At 43.3% G+C, this 20,690-nt stretch overlaps 2 protein-coding genes across 3 annotated transcripts; both read right to left on the minus strand.

Annotated features, from left to right (window-relative positions):
- Window positions 1–279: 279 nt before the first annotated feature.
- On the minus strand, window positions 280–3,146 carry LOC108932794 (glutathione S-transferase 3-like). Its single transcript, XM_018749375.1, has 6 exons — window positions 2,837–3,146; window positions 2,520–2,571; window positions 1,893–2,025; window positions 1,207–1,348; window positions 899–1,024; window positions 280–738 (listed from the first exon to the last, which is right to left on the minus strand). Exons 1-6 carry the CDS (start codon window positions 2,918–2,920, stop codon window positions 616–618), a joined length of 660 nt encoding a protein of 219 aa, XP_018604891.1. The 5' UTR covers window positions 2,921–3,146; the 3' UTR covers window positions 280–615.
- A 4,742-nt stretch (window positions 3,147–7,888) lies between these two features.
- Window positions 7,889–19,841, minus strand: LOC108932893 (serine/threonine-protein kinase ICK-like). 2 transcript variants are annotated; one of them, XM_029251362.1, is made up of 14 exons: window positions 19,692–19,841; window positions 17,577–17,865; window positions 15,084–15,138; window positions 13,968–14,089; window positions 13,443–13,522; window positions 13,147–13,279; window positions 12,640–12,811; window positions 11,916–12,083; window positions 11,329–11,664; window positions 10,464–10,657; window positions 10,232–10,383; window positions 9,872–9,985; window positions 9,175–9,282; window positions 7,889–8,969 (listed from the first exon to the last, which is right to left on the minus strand). In XM_029251362.1, the coding sequence occupies exons 2-14, from the start codon at window positions 17,675–17,677 to the stop codon at window positions 8,818–8,820; spliced, it is 1,887 nt and encodes a 628-aa protein (XP_029107195.1). In that variant the 5' UTR covers window positions 17,678–17,865; window positions 19,692–19,841; the 3' UTR covers window positions 7,889–8,817. The 2 variants fall into 2 exon arrangements, with proteins under 2 accessions (XP_029107195.1, XP_018605113.2); XM_018749597.2 differs by having other exon boundaries at window positions 10,464–10,660.
- Window positions 19,842–20,690: the final 849 nt, after the last annotated feature.

A 20,690-nucleotide genomic window follows, 5' to 3' on the forward strand; every position in this document is an offset into this window, starting at 1 on the left:
GTACTGACCCTAAATCGGTCTAGTAAAAACTATGAACTGTAAATGGTTATATTATGCTGTACCTCACATTTTAAGTAACCTTGGAAAACTAAGATTTATTTTTTTCCAGTCATTTTTCAAGGTGTTACCACGTAGGAATGTGCTCTATTGGAGATTATTTTGTGTTTTGTCAGTTTATCACACCAAGTGTACCTTGTTATCAGTATTTGAACACTCAAAGAAGGAAATAAACTTTATTTTGTTTGGTAGTCTAACCCACACATGGAATTTTTGGTTCAAGTATGATGCAGGAAGGAGTTTCATTCATACTTTTGGACACAATCACTGTTTGCTTCAAGTATATTTAACCTAATTTAAATGAGGCATTTTGATTTCATAGTAACATTTATTTTGTTAGTTTCTACAATTTCTCTTTTTTACAACCCACCACACATTTCTAGTGTTTTACACAAAATAAGTTTGGGGGTTATGAGGAACTCTTCACATATCAGGAATGAAGGAGCTTACATTTCCAGTTCTTGAAATGATCATCTTACAGACTCCTGTGTGAGTCTGATGTTTGTGCAACATGCTGACTTTTCTGCCATCATCCTCAACCTACATTCATAGAGAAGCTCAGAACCTGAGCACTTCTTTCACAGTTTTCACATAAATGTCATCAGGCGGAGGCTTCCTCTTGCTGCCAGGCTGCAGGAACTTGCTGATGGCAGGAATGGTTTTCATTCTTGCCTGAAATGCCTGGAAATGAAACATTCTAACAGAAGTCAGATGAGGAAATCGTGTCACCCGAGTTCATGTTTTAATAAGTAATGAAAAACCTTGCGAGTAACTGGTGAGTTAAAATCTTATGAAACAAGCATGATGCAAAAATGGTGCATGGTGAGGGATGGATGGTCACCTGTAGATTTGGGAAGCTGGAGAGTATGGAAGGGAACTTCTCCTCCACCATCAAAGTTGCTTCCAGCAGGTGAACATCAGCACAGCTTAAGTGATCACCCACGAGGTACTGGGAACCTGAAAGGGCCTTTATGAAAACATCCAATAGAAGTATATTAGACTGCTGTTTCATCTTTATTGCCTCCAAAATAACATACTGTATATAATGAGATGGCAAAATGCTGAGATTATGACAGTTGATCTTCAGTATCCATTCCAAACAGGATTATAAAATCCTTAAAAATGAAAATTATGCAATTCAAAAAGCACCTTTTCGTAGACAGGGAAGTAGCGTTCTAAGGCCTTGCTCTGGATGAGCTCCAGTTTAGTCGTCTTCTCATCCGGTGAAACGAAGGGCAGGATCTTGATCATGTCCATCAAGTCCCTTGTCCCTTCAGCATACATATCTATCCTGAAGGAAAAATGAAAGCAGTGTAAAATCCCCGTCTCAGCCATGACTTTTATTTTCACTGAACTAGTAATACAATTTAACTTTTTACTGTATTCCTTAAGGGGGGCGCAGTGGCGCAATGGGTTTGGCCAGGTCCCGCTCTCTGGTGAGCCTGGGGTGCGAGTCCCGCTTGGGGTGCATTGTGATGGACTGGCATCCCATCCTGGGTGTGTCCCCTCCCCCTCCAGCCCTGCGCCCCGTGTCACCAGGTTAGGCTCTGGTTTGCCGCGACCCCGCTTGGGACAAGCGGTTTCAGACAATGTGTGTGTGTATTCCTTAAGTTAACCGTAATAGAGAGGAAAAAATACTTCTGCATCAGTGACTGAGAATCTATAGGTAAAAAGAGAATTAACGCCTATATTATTAAATGCATTAAATGGAAACAAACACACAGACAGTTCCTTTAAAGTTTTTTTACAGACAGGTCTAAAGTCTTTTTTTTTTTTTTTTTTTAAATTTAGAGACAAATATACACGTAAGATGACTAAACCAGCAAAGGTCGTACTTGACTCTTTCTTGAAGATCCTTTCCGTACAGATTGTATTTCCCCGCTATGTAGTTGAGAATCGCCTTGGTCTGAACGAGCTTCATCCCATCCATTTCGACCAAGGGAACTTGCTGAAACATGAGGGACCCATCTGGGAAAGTGACCGCACTTCATTATAAAACTCACGTGCTTTTTATGCGGCAGAAAAGTTCATCTAAATTACCTGAATACTCTTTGGACAGTATAGCATGTTGGAAGGTAACAAACTGGGTTTACTTAAGAGTCACATGTTTGCAGCCATGTTTCTTTCTCTTAATGTGATGCACAAATTGTATTTTTGCTGAGACGTACACGGCTTTGGACAAAAGCGTCTGCTAAATGAATAAATGTAAATGTAATGTTGGAGTTTCAGTTATGTTGCTGTGACCCACTACTGCAAAAAAAATGAAATGAATGAATGAAGAGCACATTCTGCATAGAAAATCTGCCCTTCAACCAGAGCTAACAATTATTATGCAAGTTAAAAAAAAAAAAAAAAAAATCCCTTTTAATCTAATTTTTATCTTAATTATAAACACTGTAAAAATTAGAGAAGTTAACATCTAAGGTGTTAGCATTTTAATGAACAGATTATGAAGCACCAACCCTTCAAGAGTTTTTCAAACTCCTCCCTGGTCTTGAGAAGCACCTCATCAAACTGTCGGGACAGAAACACAGTCTGGTCACGTTTCGCTCGCGCAGAATAACTTCAAAGCACCGTCACGTGCGCTTCGCAGAAATGACAGATACGATACGAATATATATATATATATATATATATATATATAGACGATACAAAGATTTTTGTGTGGTTACGTAACACCAGCAGCATGACCGTGAAATGCAGTGAAACTATATTTAAATTAATATGGTTAAATATGAATGAATGCAAGTTGCAGGAATATTCCCCCCGGACCCCCCACCTCGACTCCGGCCACAGCCAAGAGCCACCTGATGGACTCCATCTGTCCTCTTCCATCGAAGTAATACAGCACAACTTCGGACATTTTTTTTTTTTTCCCCCACAAGTTGGAAACTTTTCACCTGCAAAAGCAGAGCGTGAGCACGTCAACAAAGAAAAAAAAACAAAAAAAACAAACAATAAAACACGAGAAAGCAATGGATAGAGCAGTCGATACGACCACTTCTCGCTATTAACGCGAACTTTAACAATAGAAAGATTTATAGCTTCTCTTATACTCTTTAATACACGTTGAGGTTTCAGACATCCAATCGGAAGTCGCCTCTGTGAAAAGGGGGGGCAAAATGTAGCCAATGAAATTGCTGAACGGATGAGAATATCTGCATGTTCCTGCAATTGGCTTTGCGGGGCATTGTGGGATACGCACCCGAAAGTAAACGTTAAATACGACATAGAATTAAAAAAGAAAATTTGAAAAGTGAGCACCCAGGTTATTCTTGTAAATTCCTATAAATGGGTTATGTTAACCGTCACGTAACATGTGGTCAAACCCTGAGTGGAAACGCTAAACATTTAACGGGCTATATATACTAGAATGAGCACTCATGTTTTGGATGTGAGGGCGATCTGGCTGCGACATCTGTCACCCCATTGATCGCTAGGGTTGATTCGGCTGATCTGGCTGGCTAGGCGGGTGTCCCCTTCCTCCCTCACCGCTCCATGTGCGTCCCTCCCGAAGCTCCGCGCTCGGTGGAAGAGGACGAGTTACCCCGGCGGAAGAGAATCGTTCTTCGGTTCAGAGGTATACGAGTAGCTGCGCTCCCCTGCTAGAACCTCCAAACAAGCTCCAAGGCCCATTTGTAGGAGACACGTAGGGAAGTCAAGCTCCGAGACTTCAAACACATCCAAATGAGGCACTGCACGTGGCAGCCTGCCCTCCTTTTAAAACTTTTAAAAACTGCGACTCTGCCCAAGTGTTTTTTTATCAATGATGACCGCAAATAGGTGCGACAGTTTCGCGATGTTGACGTTGAATAAAGTCGACGTAGCGGCGGAGCCTTTCATTTTCTTTAGCAATGTTGACGGGGGCGATTTTCTTTTTACTTTTGTAATCATTCATTATTAATTTATATTGATCTCATTTCATAAAATGATCGTTAACTAGAATTTAGCCTACGCCTTTAGTTTGCGCTCTCTCACACAAGCACACAATTTTGGCAATTAAAACTCACGAATTGAACTGAAACACGTCTTTTTTTTTGTACTACGTGAGTACTACCAAAGTGCTCCAAATAGCCTATTTTAATAGGTTCCCAGTCGGCTTTTAAAACTTGATCACAGCGCAACTACACACACCTGAGATACAGGTGGAGTGGAGTCTAGCAGCGGGGCATCGTACCCGAACAGGTTTTCACTTTCTCTTCCTCTGTTTGATGGTAAGTTTACAAAGTGTCAAATGAACGCACATCAGCTCTTATACAGTTTACTGACGTTTCCAGCGAGATCTCGGTGCATTCTAGAGGGAGGCTGTACAGTTTTATTAAGAAACATGATTTTTTTTTTTTTGGATGGGGTACCATATGTCCGAGGCTCTGCAACAGCCTCATACAGGTGAAACGGGCGTTTCTAAAGCCTAACTAGATGGACTAACTGTATGTGAATTTCACGAAAGAACTGGGTAGTAACATAACTGGCTTTTCAGCCCTGCCGGATATTATCTTACAACGCAGCTTTTGTTATCAAAGTTTGCTTTTACTTTAGTTATTGCCTAGATGTATGGCCTTCTCAACACATTATAATTCTAATTTCATCACTTGTAAAGGCTATACTCGCTCTTCACAGTATTGTTTGCAGGTATTGAAAATGTTGTAAAAATAATTAATGGGGGAGGGGATGAACGGCTTATATTGACCCTCCAGAAGAACCGAGTCGTGCCGGATCATACTGGATCGTGTCTCGTGATCTCAGTGAGCAAAAAAAAAGGAATCCCTTCCCCATTGTTGTTTGTTGGGTTTAAACATGGGTTTATAGCCATGTAGTATTTGGAGTTTGTGTGTGTTTTTAATAGGAGGTACAGTTATGTGGTATTCTCTGATAATATACCCTGGCTTTACAGTATACCCTGGAGTCACCTGATAAGAAATCGGTTAAGGATACACCCTTGACTGTGATGAGATGTTAGTGGCTCCTCCTTTAAAAAAAAAAAAGAGAAATTTCTTTCTCTAATTGACCAAAGGCTGATGGGCAGGTAGGCCAGAGATGCCTACGGTTCTATGTTGTCATAGTTCCTGGGTTCTAAAGAGATGATAGGATCCTTTGGTTCATGTGCATTTCTGATCAAACCTGGGTTCAAATGCAAACTGTGTGGAGTTTGTATGTTCTCCCTGTATCTGCGTGGGTTTCCCCCAGGTGCTCTGGTTTCCTCCCACAGTCCAAAGACATGCTGTTCAGGTTCACCCATAGTATATGTGACAGAGAGAGTGTGTTTTGCTGATGTATGAATGAGTGACCCAGTGTAAGTAGTGTGTATCTAGCAGTGTAAGTCACCTTTTGGTGAATAAGGTGTGTGGGCTGATAACACTACACAGAGTTCACTGAAAGTCACTTTGAAGTCCAGCATCTGCTAAATAAATAAATGTAACTTTTTTTTTTTAAAAAGTGAAGCATAGTGCACTGCACAGACACATTCATTGTGTGTACCAATAATGGAAATAGGGTGGCACAGTGGTGCAGTGGGTAGAGCTGCTACCTCTTGGTGCCTGCGCTGTTTGAGGGTAGACTTGAATCCAGCTCAGTATGTGTGGAGTTTGTTTCCCCTGAGTCTGAGTGGGGTTTCCTTCCATAATAGAGTGACGTGCAGTTCAGGCTTATTGGCTGCTCTAAACTGCCTGTACAGGCATCCCTCGATTTCCGCCTCTTGGCTTTTGATAGACAAGTTTTGATTTACCAAAAATTGATACCCCCCCTGCAATTTACTGAACAAAGCATTAGTATAACAATTCATCCAAGGCATATTCAGAAATAATTGAAATTTGAGTGAAGCGGAAGTGCAGTAAGGTATTGCTGTTGTCCCATCCATGGCTATCTGTTGCTTAGGAATGTGAGATTGGGGTATGATGGCAAATCTAAGTATCCACAGGAGTATCTGTCTGTTATATTGGGTATGTCATTGAACTGAGTGATTGCAGAGTGAGTAGAGCAATTCTAAAAAATTTAAACTCATACTGTTTTTTAGATGCATGCACATCTTAGCAACTGTGCAGTTTTAGAAAGTGCTTCACAACAAACACAACATGCTCAGTGGATCTCTGCTTGGTTTATTGCTCAACCTACGGAGAACTGATCTATGGCGGGGAGTGGCAACTACCCCGGAGCAGTAAGTGTAAATGTTTTATATTGTGTTAAAATCGTTCATTCATACTTGTACAGGTGTTCTAGTCATGTTTGGGGATTTTGGATGGGCTGGGAGCATGTGTGCAGTGGGTTGGACCGGGTTCTGCTCTCCGGTGGCTCTGGGGTTCGAGTCCCGCTTGTGGTGCCTTGCAACGGACTGGCGTCCCGTCGTCCCGTCCTGGGTGTGTCCCCTCCCCCTCCGGCCTTACGCCCTGTGTTACCGGGTAGGCTCCGGTTCCCCGTGACCCTGTATGGGACAAGCGGTTCAGAAAATGTGTGTGTGGTTCCTCTCCTTGATGTAATGCACTTTGCATTTTGCTCTCTGGAAAAGTATCTGCTAAATAAACGAATGTCAGTGTAATAGGGAATAGGCTTTTGGTATCCTAAATTTCTACTATATCTGCACTGTTTTTATAAAGCAAGTGATGCTTGTGATGTGGGTGTGGCTACCCAGCGATGGAGTGGTGTACTATCCAGGATTTACTCCTACTTGCTTGGTGGCCAGTGATTCCCAGATGGGCTCCAGACCACCGTGACCCTGCAAGAGTATATGTAGCGGTACTGTATTAGTTCAGTAGGAGCACACATAGTATTGTATCATGTGTGTGATGAGTTTTCTGAGAAGTATTGTCTTAAAGCAAATCTGGAATAGCTGGAAATTTGATTTTTAATGAAATCCACTATAAGGGGTGCGTGGTGGCACAGCGGGTTTGGCCAAAGTCTGTTCTCCGGTGAGTCTGGGGTTCGAGTCCCGCTTGGGGTGCGTTGTGATGGACTGGTGTCCCATCTGGGGTGTGCCTCCTCCCCCATCAACCTTGCGCCGTATGTTGCCAGGTTAGGCTCCAGTTCAGCGCGACCCCGCTTGGGATGAGCCGTTGCAGATGTGTGTGTGAGAATTCCATTAGTGTAGGTCTGTTGGTTTTTATGGTCATTACAGTTGGTAAATATTCAGAATATTTGTGATGCAATAATTTTACAAGACAAGCATCTCAAAATGGCAAAGTTAGACAACTACACCAAAAATATCAGAAAAATAAACCTTAAGTGAGCTGGGTGTTTCAAATCAACATAAAATAATGCAAAGGAAGAGAATTTGTCAGCAAACTGTTTTGCATCTGTGCTTCATTATTTAGTTAAATAGATCTGAGTCACAGTAAAGGTCAGGTTCAAGTCTATGTAGTTGCTGAGTCATGATGGACTTGATGAGAGACTTGTGAAATATTAAGTTGTGATGTTTTATGGAGCTTTGCCAGGTAGTTCCATAACTGAAGGGGCTGAATGCAAAGTAATTCAAGTGTTTAAAATAATTTGTGTTGCTACTCTGTTTTAAGTATAGTTTTACAAAGAGTTTGCCAAGTAGGTGTGTTTTGGGGTAAACTATGGAACAATAGTGGTTTTGAGGAAACTGCACTTTAAATCTTGGAGATGGCAAGGGGTGCTGACCCAATGAAACATTAACTGAATGGCTGCGTGAATCAGCACAACGGGGGGGGTTATAATCCAGATGTGACACATACCTGTGTGAATGTATGAATGATAAATGCATGTTTCTCTCTAAAGAGGTTCAATGTAAGGTCATAATACACTTTGCATAAATCTTAAATTCTGTTCTGTACATCTAAATACATCCCTGAATAGAACCAGGCAGATTTTAGAGCATATTAACATTTATTGGAGTAAAACATAGCAAAATGACCAACCTCACTGCAAAATAATTCCAGATCTTAGTATACTGAGGGATAGGTATCATTTATCGAAAAAGATCATGCTGGGGAGGGGATGCATAAAATGGTTGCTTCGGATTAGTTCGGAACTGAGGATTTGCAGTGTTTCAACCAATGACACCTTAAATTGCCTTCGTTGAATAAAAAACACCTGTAAACAATTCCAGGTTGATTATATCACAAGTACTGTTTGAATTACAGTAGGCAGAACACTTTATTGCAATGGGAAGGAAAGAATAACAGCATTCATTGGCTAGCTAGCTGCTAAATAATGTCTTTAAAAACACATGAACTCAATATTTGAAAAGTTATTTGGTTACATTGAAATGAACCATGTCACAGGTTAATGAAAATTAACAAACGAGACCTGCATCTGCAAACAAGTACACATATAAAGAATAATAAAAAAACTGTAACAGAAGAGAATGATGGTTTAAATAAAAATTCAGGTCACTGGTACGTACCCCGTTTAGATCAGCGACATTTTCCACTACGCACAAAGTGTCGAAAAAAAAATGTGTTAACAGAACAAATCACATCATCCTTTAACAAGCACGTTTTTAACCCTGGTTTAAATTAACGGAGGGGAGGAGGAATCTACTGGCGCTACATGTTGGAACAAAAAGGACATTTGGCATTGGCCCTGCGATAGTTTGCATTGTTTGACTAAAATGCACAAGTTAACTGAACAATTTTGGCAGAGTGCATATTTGCCCATATAGAAAAGTGTCACATGTACACTATATATACAAAAAACAGATACAAAACAGATTATTGCTGCATATCAGTATGTATGTACACGCTTTATATGAAAATACCGGTGTAAAACAGGAGTGTCTGCATGAGGACCATCCACGGGGAGCTGTCAGTGGTGCCCGTACTTAGCAGACCAGTCCGTGCGCCCGTGGACAGGCTGTATAGGGGGGCGGGGCCTCAGGCCCGGAGTGCTCTTGGTTGGCGAGGAGATATAGGACGAGACTCCGATTTGACTCCGGCTCGATCTCCACGTTGCATAATCTGGAAGAATGTTACAGGATCCCCCCCCGTCATTCATGTACTTGACACACATCGCGTCAAAAGCTACCACTTCACACTCGTGCGTTAATCCACAAACGTGCAACATGAGGGTAACACGTTGACGTGAGCAGCTCTGCTCACGTTAATGCAAGTTAAGTGTAAGTGTCCATATTCATGGGTTGCCACGCGACTGTGTTCCACTTACTTGACACCGGTAGATCCGTGACAGGGGCTAGCTGGACCCTCTGGCCTACTGAGCCCATGTCTTTCTTGTAAAAAGAGGGCATGTATCCACTTGGGAGAGTGTTGGCACCTGGGGTCAGAAAATTTTCGCAAATTTGCTTTAAAACAAAAAATGAAACGCACTGTACAAAAGACTTACTACAGTAAGATTCTTTGATACAAGATTTACTACCCTAAATTCCATTCACCTTTTTTACCAAACTTTACAGTTTTATGCAGTAAATGATACATCTGCTGCGGAATTTAATTATTCAGCAGTGTACCTTCGGAAATACATTTTTGTTAAACCTGGTAAAGTCTGAGGGGCCAGTAGATGGCGTAATGGTTAGAGCTGCCACATTGCAACAAAGTCCGTTTGAATCAGACACCCCCGTAGTACTCCTGATCCTGAATTGACACATTAAAGTACCCAGCTGTATAAGAGAGTAAAAAAATCTTAATATACAAACAAAATGATCATTTGCTTCAGGGAAAATCAGCCAAGTAAGGATGATGTGGTGGTTTCACACATTTAGCAGGGACAATCTGTGACTTCGTCCTTTTGACTGATCAAATTTCAAAAGCAACGGGACCAATACGATGTGTAGTGAGGACAAATTAAACTAAACCCCCACTGTGCTTCCTCTCCCCAACCAACAGGGAAGGGCGTCTGGTCTCACCCTGGGTTCCTCGGGTGGGCAGCGTTCCTCCGACTGGCAAAGCACCGCCCCACAGATTGCTCCCGCTGTATTCCTTGTTGGAGTTTATTGCCACATTCTTTTTTGCACTTAATCCTGGAAGACATATGGAAAGACGCCTTTTGAGTATTTTCCGTGGATAGCGGCGCAAAGGCACTATAAATTACTTAGAATCTGGAAATGTGCTCAACTCCAAGAAATAACAAAATGAAAGTGAAACTAGAGGTGGCTATTGTCACAAGTCTATCGTTCCAGGTTGTGTAAAGCCCACCAAACGAATGCACAGCCTTGTTTCTTTTCATATGTCAACAACACAAGGATCTGGCATATGTTGATACTCGCCTGGTAAATATCGGGATTGCTTCAAGTAGTGCTGTTTGGCTGACGCAGTCCTGGAAACAGCTGGATCTTGATAGGGCAGCACGATGTTCATGTTTGTGGAACCTACAATGCTGCTTCCGTTGGTGCCGCTGAAGTCCAGAACACCACCAAACCTGATGGACAGTACAAACATACTTAGCAGGTAGAAAGGAAAGCTGCTGACTTCCGGGAGAAAAGATGGAGGGGCTCGTACCTGGTCGGGGCCTCTTCCCTTTGCCTCGGGTTGTCACCGGGGAGCTTCGGTCGGCCTTGGACGTTTCCCGGGGACGTATCCATGTCCTCGTAATCCTCCCACTCGTCAGCCCTCAGAGGCCCTGGGACGAGCCCCCATCGTCGGCGGCCACCTTTCGCCTTAGCTGGATAGTCGCCGAAGTTTGCGTTCTCCGACTCCTCGGACAATCGCCAAAAATCCAGCAGCTTTCACTTATGCGGGTTTTAAAGACCATTTTACCACATTTTCACCCAAAAGGGATGGAGCCAATTACTCATTGTGTTCCACAACCAGCAGCTGAGGAGAAAACACATGAACTCTAAAGTGCATCCTGTGAGCCATTGCAAAGCTACTATTGAGTACATTTTACTCAAGTGTCCTGTAGGTGTGCAGCTTCACCCTCACAAGGAAACATGGCCCAATTTATATCCTCAAATTGGGGATCCAAAACTGTGCACTCCAGCATAAGGCTTGTAACAATGTAAGTGTGCCACTGGGGTGCTTTTATTCTAATTTTACCTACAGCTGCAACCTAACACTTAAATGAAACCTGTATTTAATCAAAAAAAAAAAAAAAAAAATTCAACCGAAACTGTCCTGGACAGCAGACAGAGTAGCAATGCAAACAGCATTGTAGCCTGAAGGATGCTGGTTCAAGTCCTGCCTTCTAGGGCTGCTGTAGTACCCATAAGCAAGTTATTTACTCCAATACTCTGCTTTATAAATTGCTTACTCAGGATTAAAAAAAGTTACTGTTATAACTTGGTGTAAGCAGTGGAAAACATTCATACCAACCCAGTTCCCCCACCCCACGTACAATAGCAGCTATACAGCTCAGCACCATTACCTGTTGCATCCCTTTGTCGTGAATGAGGGGAAATCGGGACTGCGGGGGTCCTTCGGCCTCCTCGCGAGCTTCCTGCAGGATCTCGTCCCGCCGCTGGTACAGTGCTGTGGGGCCTGGCTGAATCTGCTGCAAGGGTCGCGATGGGGAGTGGTGCTGGTTCTGGGGCGGGGGGTGCGGTGGAGGAACGGGCTTCAAGTGTTGAGCTGGCTGGAGTAGCTGCAGGGGGGGCGGGGGGTGCTGTGGGGGGAGGGGGGCAGGTGGAGGCCTACCCTGCTCCTGAATCTGCTGGGGGGTCCCCAGTGCCTGGCCCACATAAAAGTATGAGTACCGAAGAGCCTGGAGGACAGGGAACAGCAACACGTACAAGGTTCTCGACCAGAGCTGTCACCTTTGTAGGCCACTTACTGTACAAAGTCCTCTCTTAATTCAAGATCTTGCAACCTCTTAAGTCTACTTTGAGGTTTGTATTTTTCCAACAAACACACACAGATTACACTGTATGCCCTAAACCAGTAAAGATAACTTCCCTCAGCACACTGCATATTGCAACTGTTGTGAAATGTGCTCTTTTGCAGATGAGCTGTCACCTGACTGGCAGTCGGTCTCTTCTTGGGGTCCCACTGCAGGAGGTCTCTCATCAAATGGATGGCCTCGCTGCTGGCGTTGGGGATTAGAGTGCGCAGGTTGCTCGGGACACACTGGGGCCAACGGAAGTTCATAGCTGCTGCCAACTGGTAGCCCTCAAGCCAGTCATTCTGCAGACAACAAATACAATAAATTAACTCCGTAACTGTGTACGTAAAGCTTATTTTGGAATAGGGTACAAACAATTCTCACTACAGACTTCCCACCTTTAATAAGTGCTCATGTTATGAGAACTGTCTGGTAGTTAGTACCCTAAAATCTGAATAATGTGCAACCAACTCACTTCCAAGAAAAGTATTACATCATCAGAAAATTTCTGTTCAAAATATGAGCCTTGTTTGTGTGAAGTACCATACAAGCTGCCCCTCAAATCTAGTGACTTATCATAGTTTAAAACAATCTATCACAATGAGCCTTAAAGCAAAAGGTTTTAAAGAAAGCAAATCAAGCTGAAAATAAGAAAAGGCAAATGAAAGCCTTACATTTCAGTTTAAAACTAAAATGAACTGAATTCTCTTGAAAGGCAGAATCATTACTAGTGATTATTTGTGTGATTTGATCTACTTAGCAGTAGTATTGTGCAGTTGACCTCATCATAACTAACTTGCCATAAGCAATGAAAGGGAAAGATCGCAGGTTGTAACACTACTTGGTAAAGGAATGTACCTTCTTTGGAGTTCCCAGTACTTGGCAGATTTTGAAAATGGTGTCGACCTCACTGGAGCCAGGAAACAGAGGCCTCAGGGTGTAAAGCTCGGCCATGATGCAACCGACAGCCCACTGGTCGATGGGGGAGCTGTAGTTTGTGGACCTCAAGAGGACCTCAGGAGCCCTATACCTAAGGGGAGGCAATACTGCAAGTGAGATTGAGTTAAAATTAAATCTTTTTTTCTGCAACTTACTGGATGACAGCCCTTCAGGAACAGGTTTGGCCATTCCTGCTCCATTAAAATGGTCATTCAATTACAAGTACAGTTGATTTTAAGCATAACGAAATGATAGTGTACCCCAGAGACCATTCCTTTCCAATAAATGGGTTTGTGGTTCACTTCCTGCCCTTTAGGTTAAATGAATAATGTAGCATTTTCTGTGGGTGACATCAGCAAAATCAAGAGCATCACCCAGCAAAAATCTAAAGTGCTCCAAATGAAACCAGTGGATCGCTGCACGCACCATCTTGTCGAAACGTAGTCGGTGTACGGAGGCCGCGATCGTATCTCCCGTGCCAACCCAAAGTCAGCGATCTTCACCAGCTCCGGGCCCATGCACAAGAGGTTCTCGGGTTTCATATCCCTATGGAAAAATCCTACACAGCAAGGTATCGTTAAGCCTGATGCAGAAAACACAATGCAACTAAGGAGCTGTAAAAACACAAAATAACACACCAGACATTCCTGCGAGGTACATTATGCATCAGCCAGGGTTCCTCTTGCATAAATAATTAGGCAATTACCGTTCTCCACACATACCATGCTTATGAATAAATGCCAGACCCTGGAGTATCTGGTACATAATGTTTCTCACTGCAGATTCAGGGAACAGCCGACTCCTGCAATACAGAACACAGAGCGACGCCTTGGCTACAGTATTTGTTTCACATTTTCAAACACTGGCTGTACATTCTGAAAGCCGATGGATCAGTCTTTATAAGACAGAAAATTTAATGACCAGTAGGAAAAAAACAGAACACATTTGAAAATTTTTACTATATCCCAGTGGGAAAAAAAGCAAATTTACTGTTATACCTATGCAGTTAGCTTAGTTCAGACAAAAGGGCCATCTAGTAGCTACCTTAAGAATGCAGCTCAGTATTGCCCCTAGGGGCTGCTGAGATTTTTCATTCAAGAAATTGATTCCCAAACAAGTATGCACACACACACAATCAGTACCACACTAACTAATGAATACAGCCCACAAACATATTTTAAAATGATGTATACCATGATATCCTTACTGCAAAAACTGAAAAGTCATGCCCAGAAATCAGCACCTACCTGTCCTTCATCAGTTGGTAAAGATTCTCTTTCATATATTCAAACACAAAGTACAAATGGTCATTTTCCCGAATGACCTCTTTCAGCTTGACCACGTTGGCGTGGTTGAGTTTCTTCAGTGACTACAGATACAGGTAACATTTAAAAAAAAGAAAAAAGATTAAGTTCAGTTTACGCATGCTAACAATGAGATGAATGCATAAGAACTAAAATTATTTTAATTTATAATTAAAAACAGTGTGTGTTGAAGTGCAATTATTGTTGAGGAACACACCTTTGAAAGCAGGCTTTTTTTTTTACATAGGCTGAATTTTTCTATTGTGGAATCAGAGTCACACAAGTGAGGGAACTGCAATATTATCACAAAGGAAGCTGACAATGGGGGGAGAAAGGTACGGTATGTATCTCAAGGTGTGCCATGCGCTGGAGGAGGTTCTGGTCTCAAGCGAACCATGTACCATGCCAATGTCTGTTCGGCGGGACGGGACGGGGTGGGTGGGTAAACGAACAGGTAGGAGTGGTGGATCTGTTTTATTAAGGCATAGCTGTTGAAACTGTCACGCTACTGAGGATGACGCTTCCAAAACGGCCCTTCTTATTAGATGGAAAGCCTTGGCTGAGGGTTCAGCGGGAATGAAGGAAGAGTCAAGAGACTTCACACATCTCAGGGAGACACACAGTCACCTGCTGTATCCTGTGCTGGTTTCTGAGCAGTGGTGGGATTTAACTAAAGGGAGGAGGGATGGTGGGGTTCTGAATTATGGACAAAAACAGCACAAGACACAACTGTTAGACAGCGGAAGCGTTCAGTGCTACTCTCAGCAGTACTTCTCCAGTTTAAAACCCAAGTGTTATCCTGAATCCAGGCTTTGTTTTTCCCATCCAACCCATCCAGGCTTCCTGACAGCATGAGCGCAGCTCATTCCCATCTTTGAGCACTGAACTGCTGCATGAACGATGAACTAAGGTTTCACATCTTAGCTGTTTCAAGGCCAAGGACACAGCTGGTGCAATACTGTGACTAATGTCCTCCAAAGGTGTTTCGATCTGCACTGAGAGGGAAACACACAAATCTATGGAGGGGGAAAAAAAAAAAGGAGGGGGGAGGGATGTTACCTTGACCTCCCGAAGATTCATGCATTCTTCCCAGGAATAGAACTTCCTCTTCATTCTGAAATACCGGAACATTGTATACGGTAAAACGGTATATGGTGAGGCTGAAGATCAGGAGTTATGGCAAAAGCTGGGGTTTCAAACTGCTAATGCTCTCATATGGGTCATGAACCTGAAATGTTTAAATTATTTAAAAAAATTTGGGGAAAAAAGGGAAGAAAAAAAAAATTTGCTACTGCGGTGAATTCCTAAATCACAACTCTTAAGACTGAAAAAACTGAAGTGCAATTATATCTATTTTTTTTTTATACACACACACATACCTAGTCCCTAATGAGACCACATTTACACTTATTTAGCAATGTCTTTGTGCAAAACCTCTTACAATACAGAACAGCAAGAAGTAGGATACGGACACAGAACACTCAAATCTGCCTTACAGCAGTGTAAATAGAGGTTACGTGTAACCTTGTACTACGAGGAACTGATCATCATTAAACACGTGGTCTAATTTACGGTAAAATACACACACACACACACACACACACACACACACAAAATTCATGGCGCTGTGATTAAAGCTGTCGTCCGGCAATGGATGGTCTCAGGTTCAAATCCCCGTTCCCGCTGTGGTACCCTTGATTGAGGTATTCACCCTGAATTGATACAGTATAAATTAGCCTGCTTTATAAGTGGGTAAATAAGTGTACGTTGTTTATGTGCAAAGCCGACGTTACTCGCTGTGTAAAGCTGATAGTGTAGTGCTTAGGGCAGGTGCCATTGAATCCAAAGGTCGCTAGTTCAAATCTCACCTATTGCTGTAACACTCTTGATTAAGGTACTTACCCTAAATTGCTCCAGTAAAATTACTCATATGGATAAATTATTGTATGTCACTTTGGAGAAAAGCGTCGCAATAAATGTAAACGTGATGGATGGGCAGATGATTAATAACACCACCACACCCAGGCCGAAATAATGCAAAGCTCTTTCTAAACAGGTTTGGTTACAGCACCTTCAACGTTTGCAGCCTCAGTAAGACAGGTTCCCCCCCCCCCATTTTAATGACTGCATTACACATGCATTTGCATTAATGCACCACGCTGCTAAATTATGCACAACCAGGGACTCTTGAAAAATCTGATGACTCATGCAAATTATTCTCCTGGATAAAGACGACAGACAAACAGTGCAAAAAAAAAAAGAGAAATGCACAATAAAACACAATCTGTTCATACAGAAAGATCTGTTCATAAAGTCTGCTGCATCTCCCACTCAGGCACGTTCGCTCCTCTTCGAGCATCTCGGCATCCTGCAGGGCCGCGTGCAGGGCCGTGACGGCAAAGTCTGACGATTCCTCCTGATCGAAGCCAGTTCCATCTCATGCGTATACCAAGGGGAATAAGTGGAATCTGTATCATTTATGAACCGCACGCCTGCACATGGATCCTGCGCGTGCGCACCGTTCTCGGGGTGTCGGATCATGACCCCACGAGCACGTTACTGCTTTCAAGGGCAGTGGATTTCGAATGACTTGCGCAACGTGACATGTCCCCACTCCGGCGCAGCGCTGTTAACTTGCGGCTTTAATGACACCACGCGAAGCTCAACACGTGTCCATCCGCCATGAGCTAAACAAGCGGGACTCGTACTGCGATTTACCCGCAACCGCAAGGCCAGCTGTTATCCCACCATCACGTGGACGGAGGAGCGACAGCTGGACAGTGCCGCACGCAGACTGAAAACGACAGATCGCTGCTGCTCCTCAGATTACGTATCTGCAGTCACATGACAACTGCAGACGGTACTGTCCACGCGCTGCATCGCACGTGCAGAAATAAAGGAACGCGCAAGAGTTTACAAAGACATGGACAGGAAAAGAACAACTCTAGCAGTAGGTGGCGCAACGGTTAGGGCTGAAGGTCCCCGGTTCGAATACCCGCTCCACCTGTAGCACCCCCAATCAAGGTACTTACCCTGACTGAAACGATAGGAAAACATCAAAAATACGTAAATCGCTGTAAAGTGGACTATCTAACAACGTAAATCCACGATGGACATAAGTGCCAGGTAAATACAGTAATGATAATACAGTCGTTTTACCAAGCAGACACTGGGAATTTTGGCTGGACGTCTCATTGCGCAGGAGACCTCTTTGGTGTCATCATTTACAAGATCGTTTTCCCATAAGCACAAGTAACAAATGAAGACGCAGGTCACCGCGGTCAATAAAATCATCGCAATGATCCTCAGACCTTCAGACTTCAGCCCCTTGAATTCCAGAAATTAAACCTGATTAGGGGTAAAATTACCCTACACCATTTACCAAAATAAAACAGACTATGTTATTGATAAGAATTAACGTTCATGTTTGTAAAGGATCGCTGTTATTTGTGCAGGATGTATAACCTTCTATCCTGATACCCAGGTAAAGCTTTTTCGCACCACACACACAAAGTATAAGAAATATGAACGAGTTAAAGGCAGCGCTCTTACTTCTTAATGGCCACCAGCTCCCCGGACTCTAGGCTGCGGCCGAGCAGCACTGAGCCGTAGGTGCCGTCGCCGAGCTGCCGGAGCGTGGTGTATCTATTCATGGCGTTCCTCCGTCACGGGCGCCCAGGGGCGAGGAGCGGACCAGCTGCTGCATGGGGGGTGCTGGCGACGGCGGCGGCGGCACGCTGTCGAGTGCAACCAGATCTTTCTGTGGCAACAACAGTGGACAACAGGCGAGGGCTCACCCAGGGCCGCGGGAGTCATACTTCTGTCACAGGCTGTCCGGCACCTGCATGGAGAGGACAGCACAGAGGGAGGGAGGTGTGCCGTTGGTGTAAATTAACAGAGAATAGAAAGGAAGCTGTGACCCTGAAAGTGTCCACCACCCACCCATCCACCCATCCTCAATAACCGCCTGTCCAATGCAGGGCCCTGGTGGTCTGGATCCCATCCTGGAAGCACAGGGCGGGAAGCTGGGTATGCCCTGGATGGGGTGCCACTCAATCAACGGGCAAACACACACACATTATCGCACACATACATATATATATATAAAATGAGGGCTATTGACATGTGCATTTCGGTGACACTCAGAGAACGAGGATGGGGGGGAAAACGTGAAACATCTCAAGAGCGTCTGAAGAGAGGACACGGAGGCAGATGGCTCGAGAAAGCACTTGAACACACGCCAGCCCGTGAGGCTCTCCTCCACAGAGGAGCTCACGGAAATTATACCTCTGGTTACAAAACGTAAGAGGGCGCGGTGGCGTGGTGGAGCGGTGGGTTGGACCGGGTCCTGCTCTCCGGTGGGTCTGGAGTTCGAGTCCCGCTTGGGGTGCCTTGCGACAGGCTGGCGTCCTGCGCTGCCGGGTTAAGCTCCGGCTGCCCGCGACCCCGAACGGGACAAGGGGTTCGAACAATGTGCGTGTGTCACGAAACATGAAAATGCAGCACTTCTCCTAACGAACCTCCCGAAATGTTCGACGTTCACGTGCACTTCGGGAACAACGGGACTCGAGCGCTTCGGGGAAAACGCACGGCATCAGCAACCATTATAAAAGGAGGACCAGTTAACGATGAGCCACACATCCTCCGCACGACTGCGCTTAAGACTGGGATCCACATTCTGGACATGACCCTTTTTTTTTTCCTTTTTTTTCCAGGAAAAAAAAAACAAAACACCACATAATGAGACAGAGGAATGTTCATAACAGAGGAAAAGAAACAAATGAAACATTTTCCTCCCCGGTTCAGGCAAAAGAATGTGCATAATGTGACAACTGGAAGAAAGGACTCTTTGTAGATTGAATCACATGCTTCACTATGTGTATTATACTATATATATATATATTATATACGTACATACATATTATATACATATATTATATACACACATACATAAATAGTATATGTATGTATATTATATAACATACATATATAATATATGCACACACATAGTGACGCATGTAATTTACCATAATATATATATATATATATATATACAGACAATGCAATGAGGATATTATATATAATATTTAGTATACACATTATACTACATATATTATATAGACATATACATAAAATATAGAGCTGGAACTCATTGCAAATCTCCTACTATGAAAAACAAATGATTTTTTGTGCAAATGTTCAAAATTAAGTAGAAAATAAGCCGTGATTCGGAGTCTAACGGACATAATATTTCATCTTCAACTCAGTGTCTCACGCTGTACTGAAGCACAGATTTTATGATTTCTGCGCAGAGATTCAATGAAATAACTTAGGAGAAATATATTTTATTTAGATGCTCGTGATCATGTCATGTGTGCTGAGTCCGCTCCTTTTTCCGGGCTAAATTGGAGCTCCTCGGTATCGACATCCGTAGGATTTCGGTCCAACTCAGCAAAAAAAATGTGCCAACGCTAAGGAACAAGTGTACGAGTTATTATGGATGTTGATTAAATCATTGCAGATCATTTCCCCCAGTTTGAGTTTCGACACAAATCCGCGAAAGTTTCCGCGCACGAATTTGACGCCGCTCCGCTCACATGTTATAACTTGAGTGCATCAGAGGGAGCGCCTCCCTGGATTGTTTCAAGCAAAATGCCGAGCACATACCTGTCTAGTTTTGAATTTGTGGGTAAACATTTGTGCCGCGATGCGTGGCCGCGGAGCCAGAGAGCGCCTCCTCCACCCAAAACAAGCGCTCGTAGTCCACTCAGTCAAACAAACATGGCGTCGCTGCCCGTGAGCTATGATTCACGTCGTAAGTGACATCAAAGGCCAACGCTGACCCTGTTTTTTCATTGGGTGGCGCAAGGCCGCTTCTGTGTTTTGATTGGCCGGTACTTCCGTAGGGCGGGACTTCGGGAAGCAGTGGATTGAAGCACATTGTGGTTTTTTTTTTTTTTAAGCTCTTTTTTTTTTTTGTAAATTAAACGAACATTTCAAGAACTCACAATACAAGAACACACACATTAATACACAATAACCAAAGCTCGCTCGTGGGAAGCAAGCAAAAAAAAAAAAAAAAAACAGATTAATAAAACTAAATACACAAACATTCCCAAGGCGATAACCAAGAATATTATTACCGTACGTCAAAACTTAAAAGTATTAGTAATTTGCAGAGTCTCGATAGCCTTCTTATTATTATTACACTCCTCAACAGTCTTTACACAGTGTTTAAATTCTTTAAAAAAAAAAAAGAGAAAATACTGAGTTTTCAGCAAATTTAGACCTTTGCATATGATTGAAGCACGTTGGCGTCAGCTCCCACGAAAAAATCGCGACACGAGCGCAAATGTACCGCCCAGTATTCTACCAACCAATCAGATCAAACACAAGTTGTTTAGTTTTTTAATGGCACGCCCCCAGAACAAGAGGAGGCGTGGCCCTGCAACGGGACCAATAACACCCGAAGCGCTGTGATTGGACGGCGGACCCAAAACAGAGAAGTGCTTTGCAGAAATTCTTTCGAAGTGGTACTTCTCAGGGCACAGGCGAACAGACCAGTTTACCCAAAAGTTCTATCTTTTATTTAACCTATTCAAGACTAAATGCAAGTATGAAATGGTATCTTAGCTTATTATTGAAAAGCTGATTAGTTTATCGAAG

Source organism: Scleropages formosus, chromosome 4 (genome assembly GCF_900964775.1).
Source record: "Scleropages formosus chromosome 4, fSclFor1.1, whole genome shotgun sequence".
NCBI lineage: Eukaryota > Metazoa > Chordata > Actinopteri > Osteoglossiformes > Osteoglossidae > Scleropages > Scleropages formosus.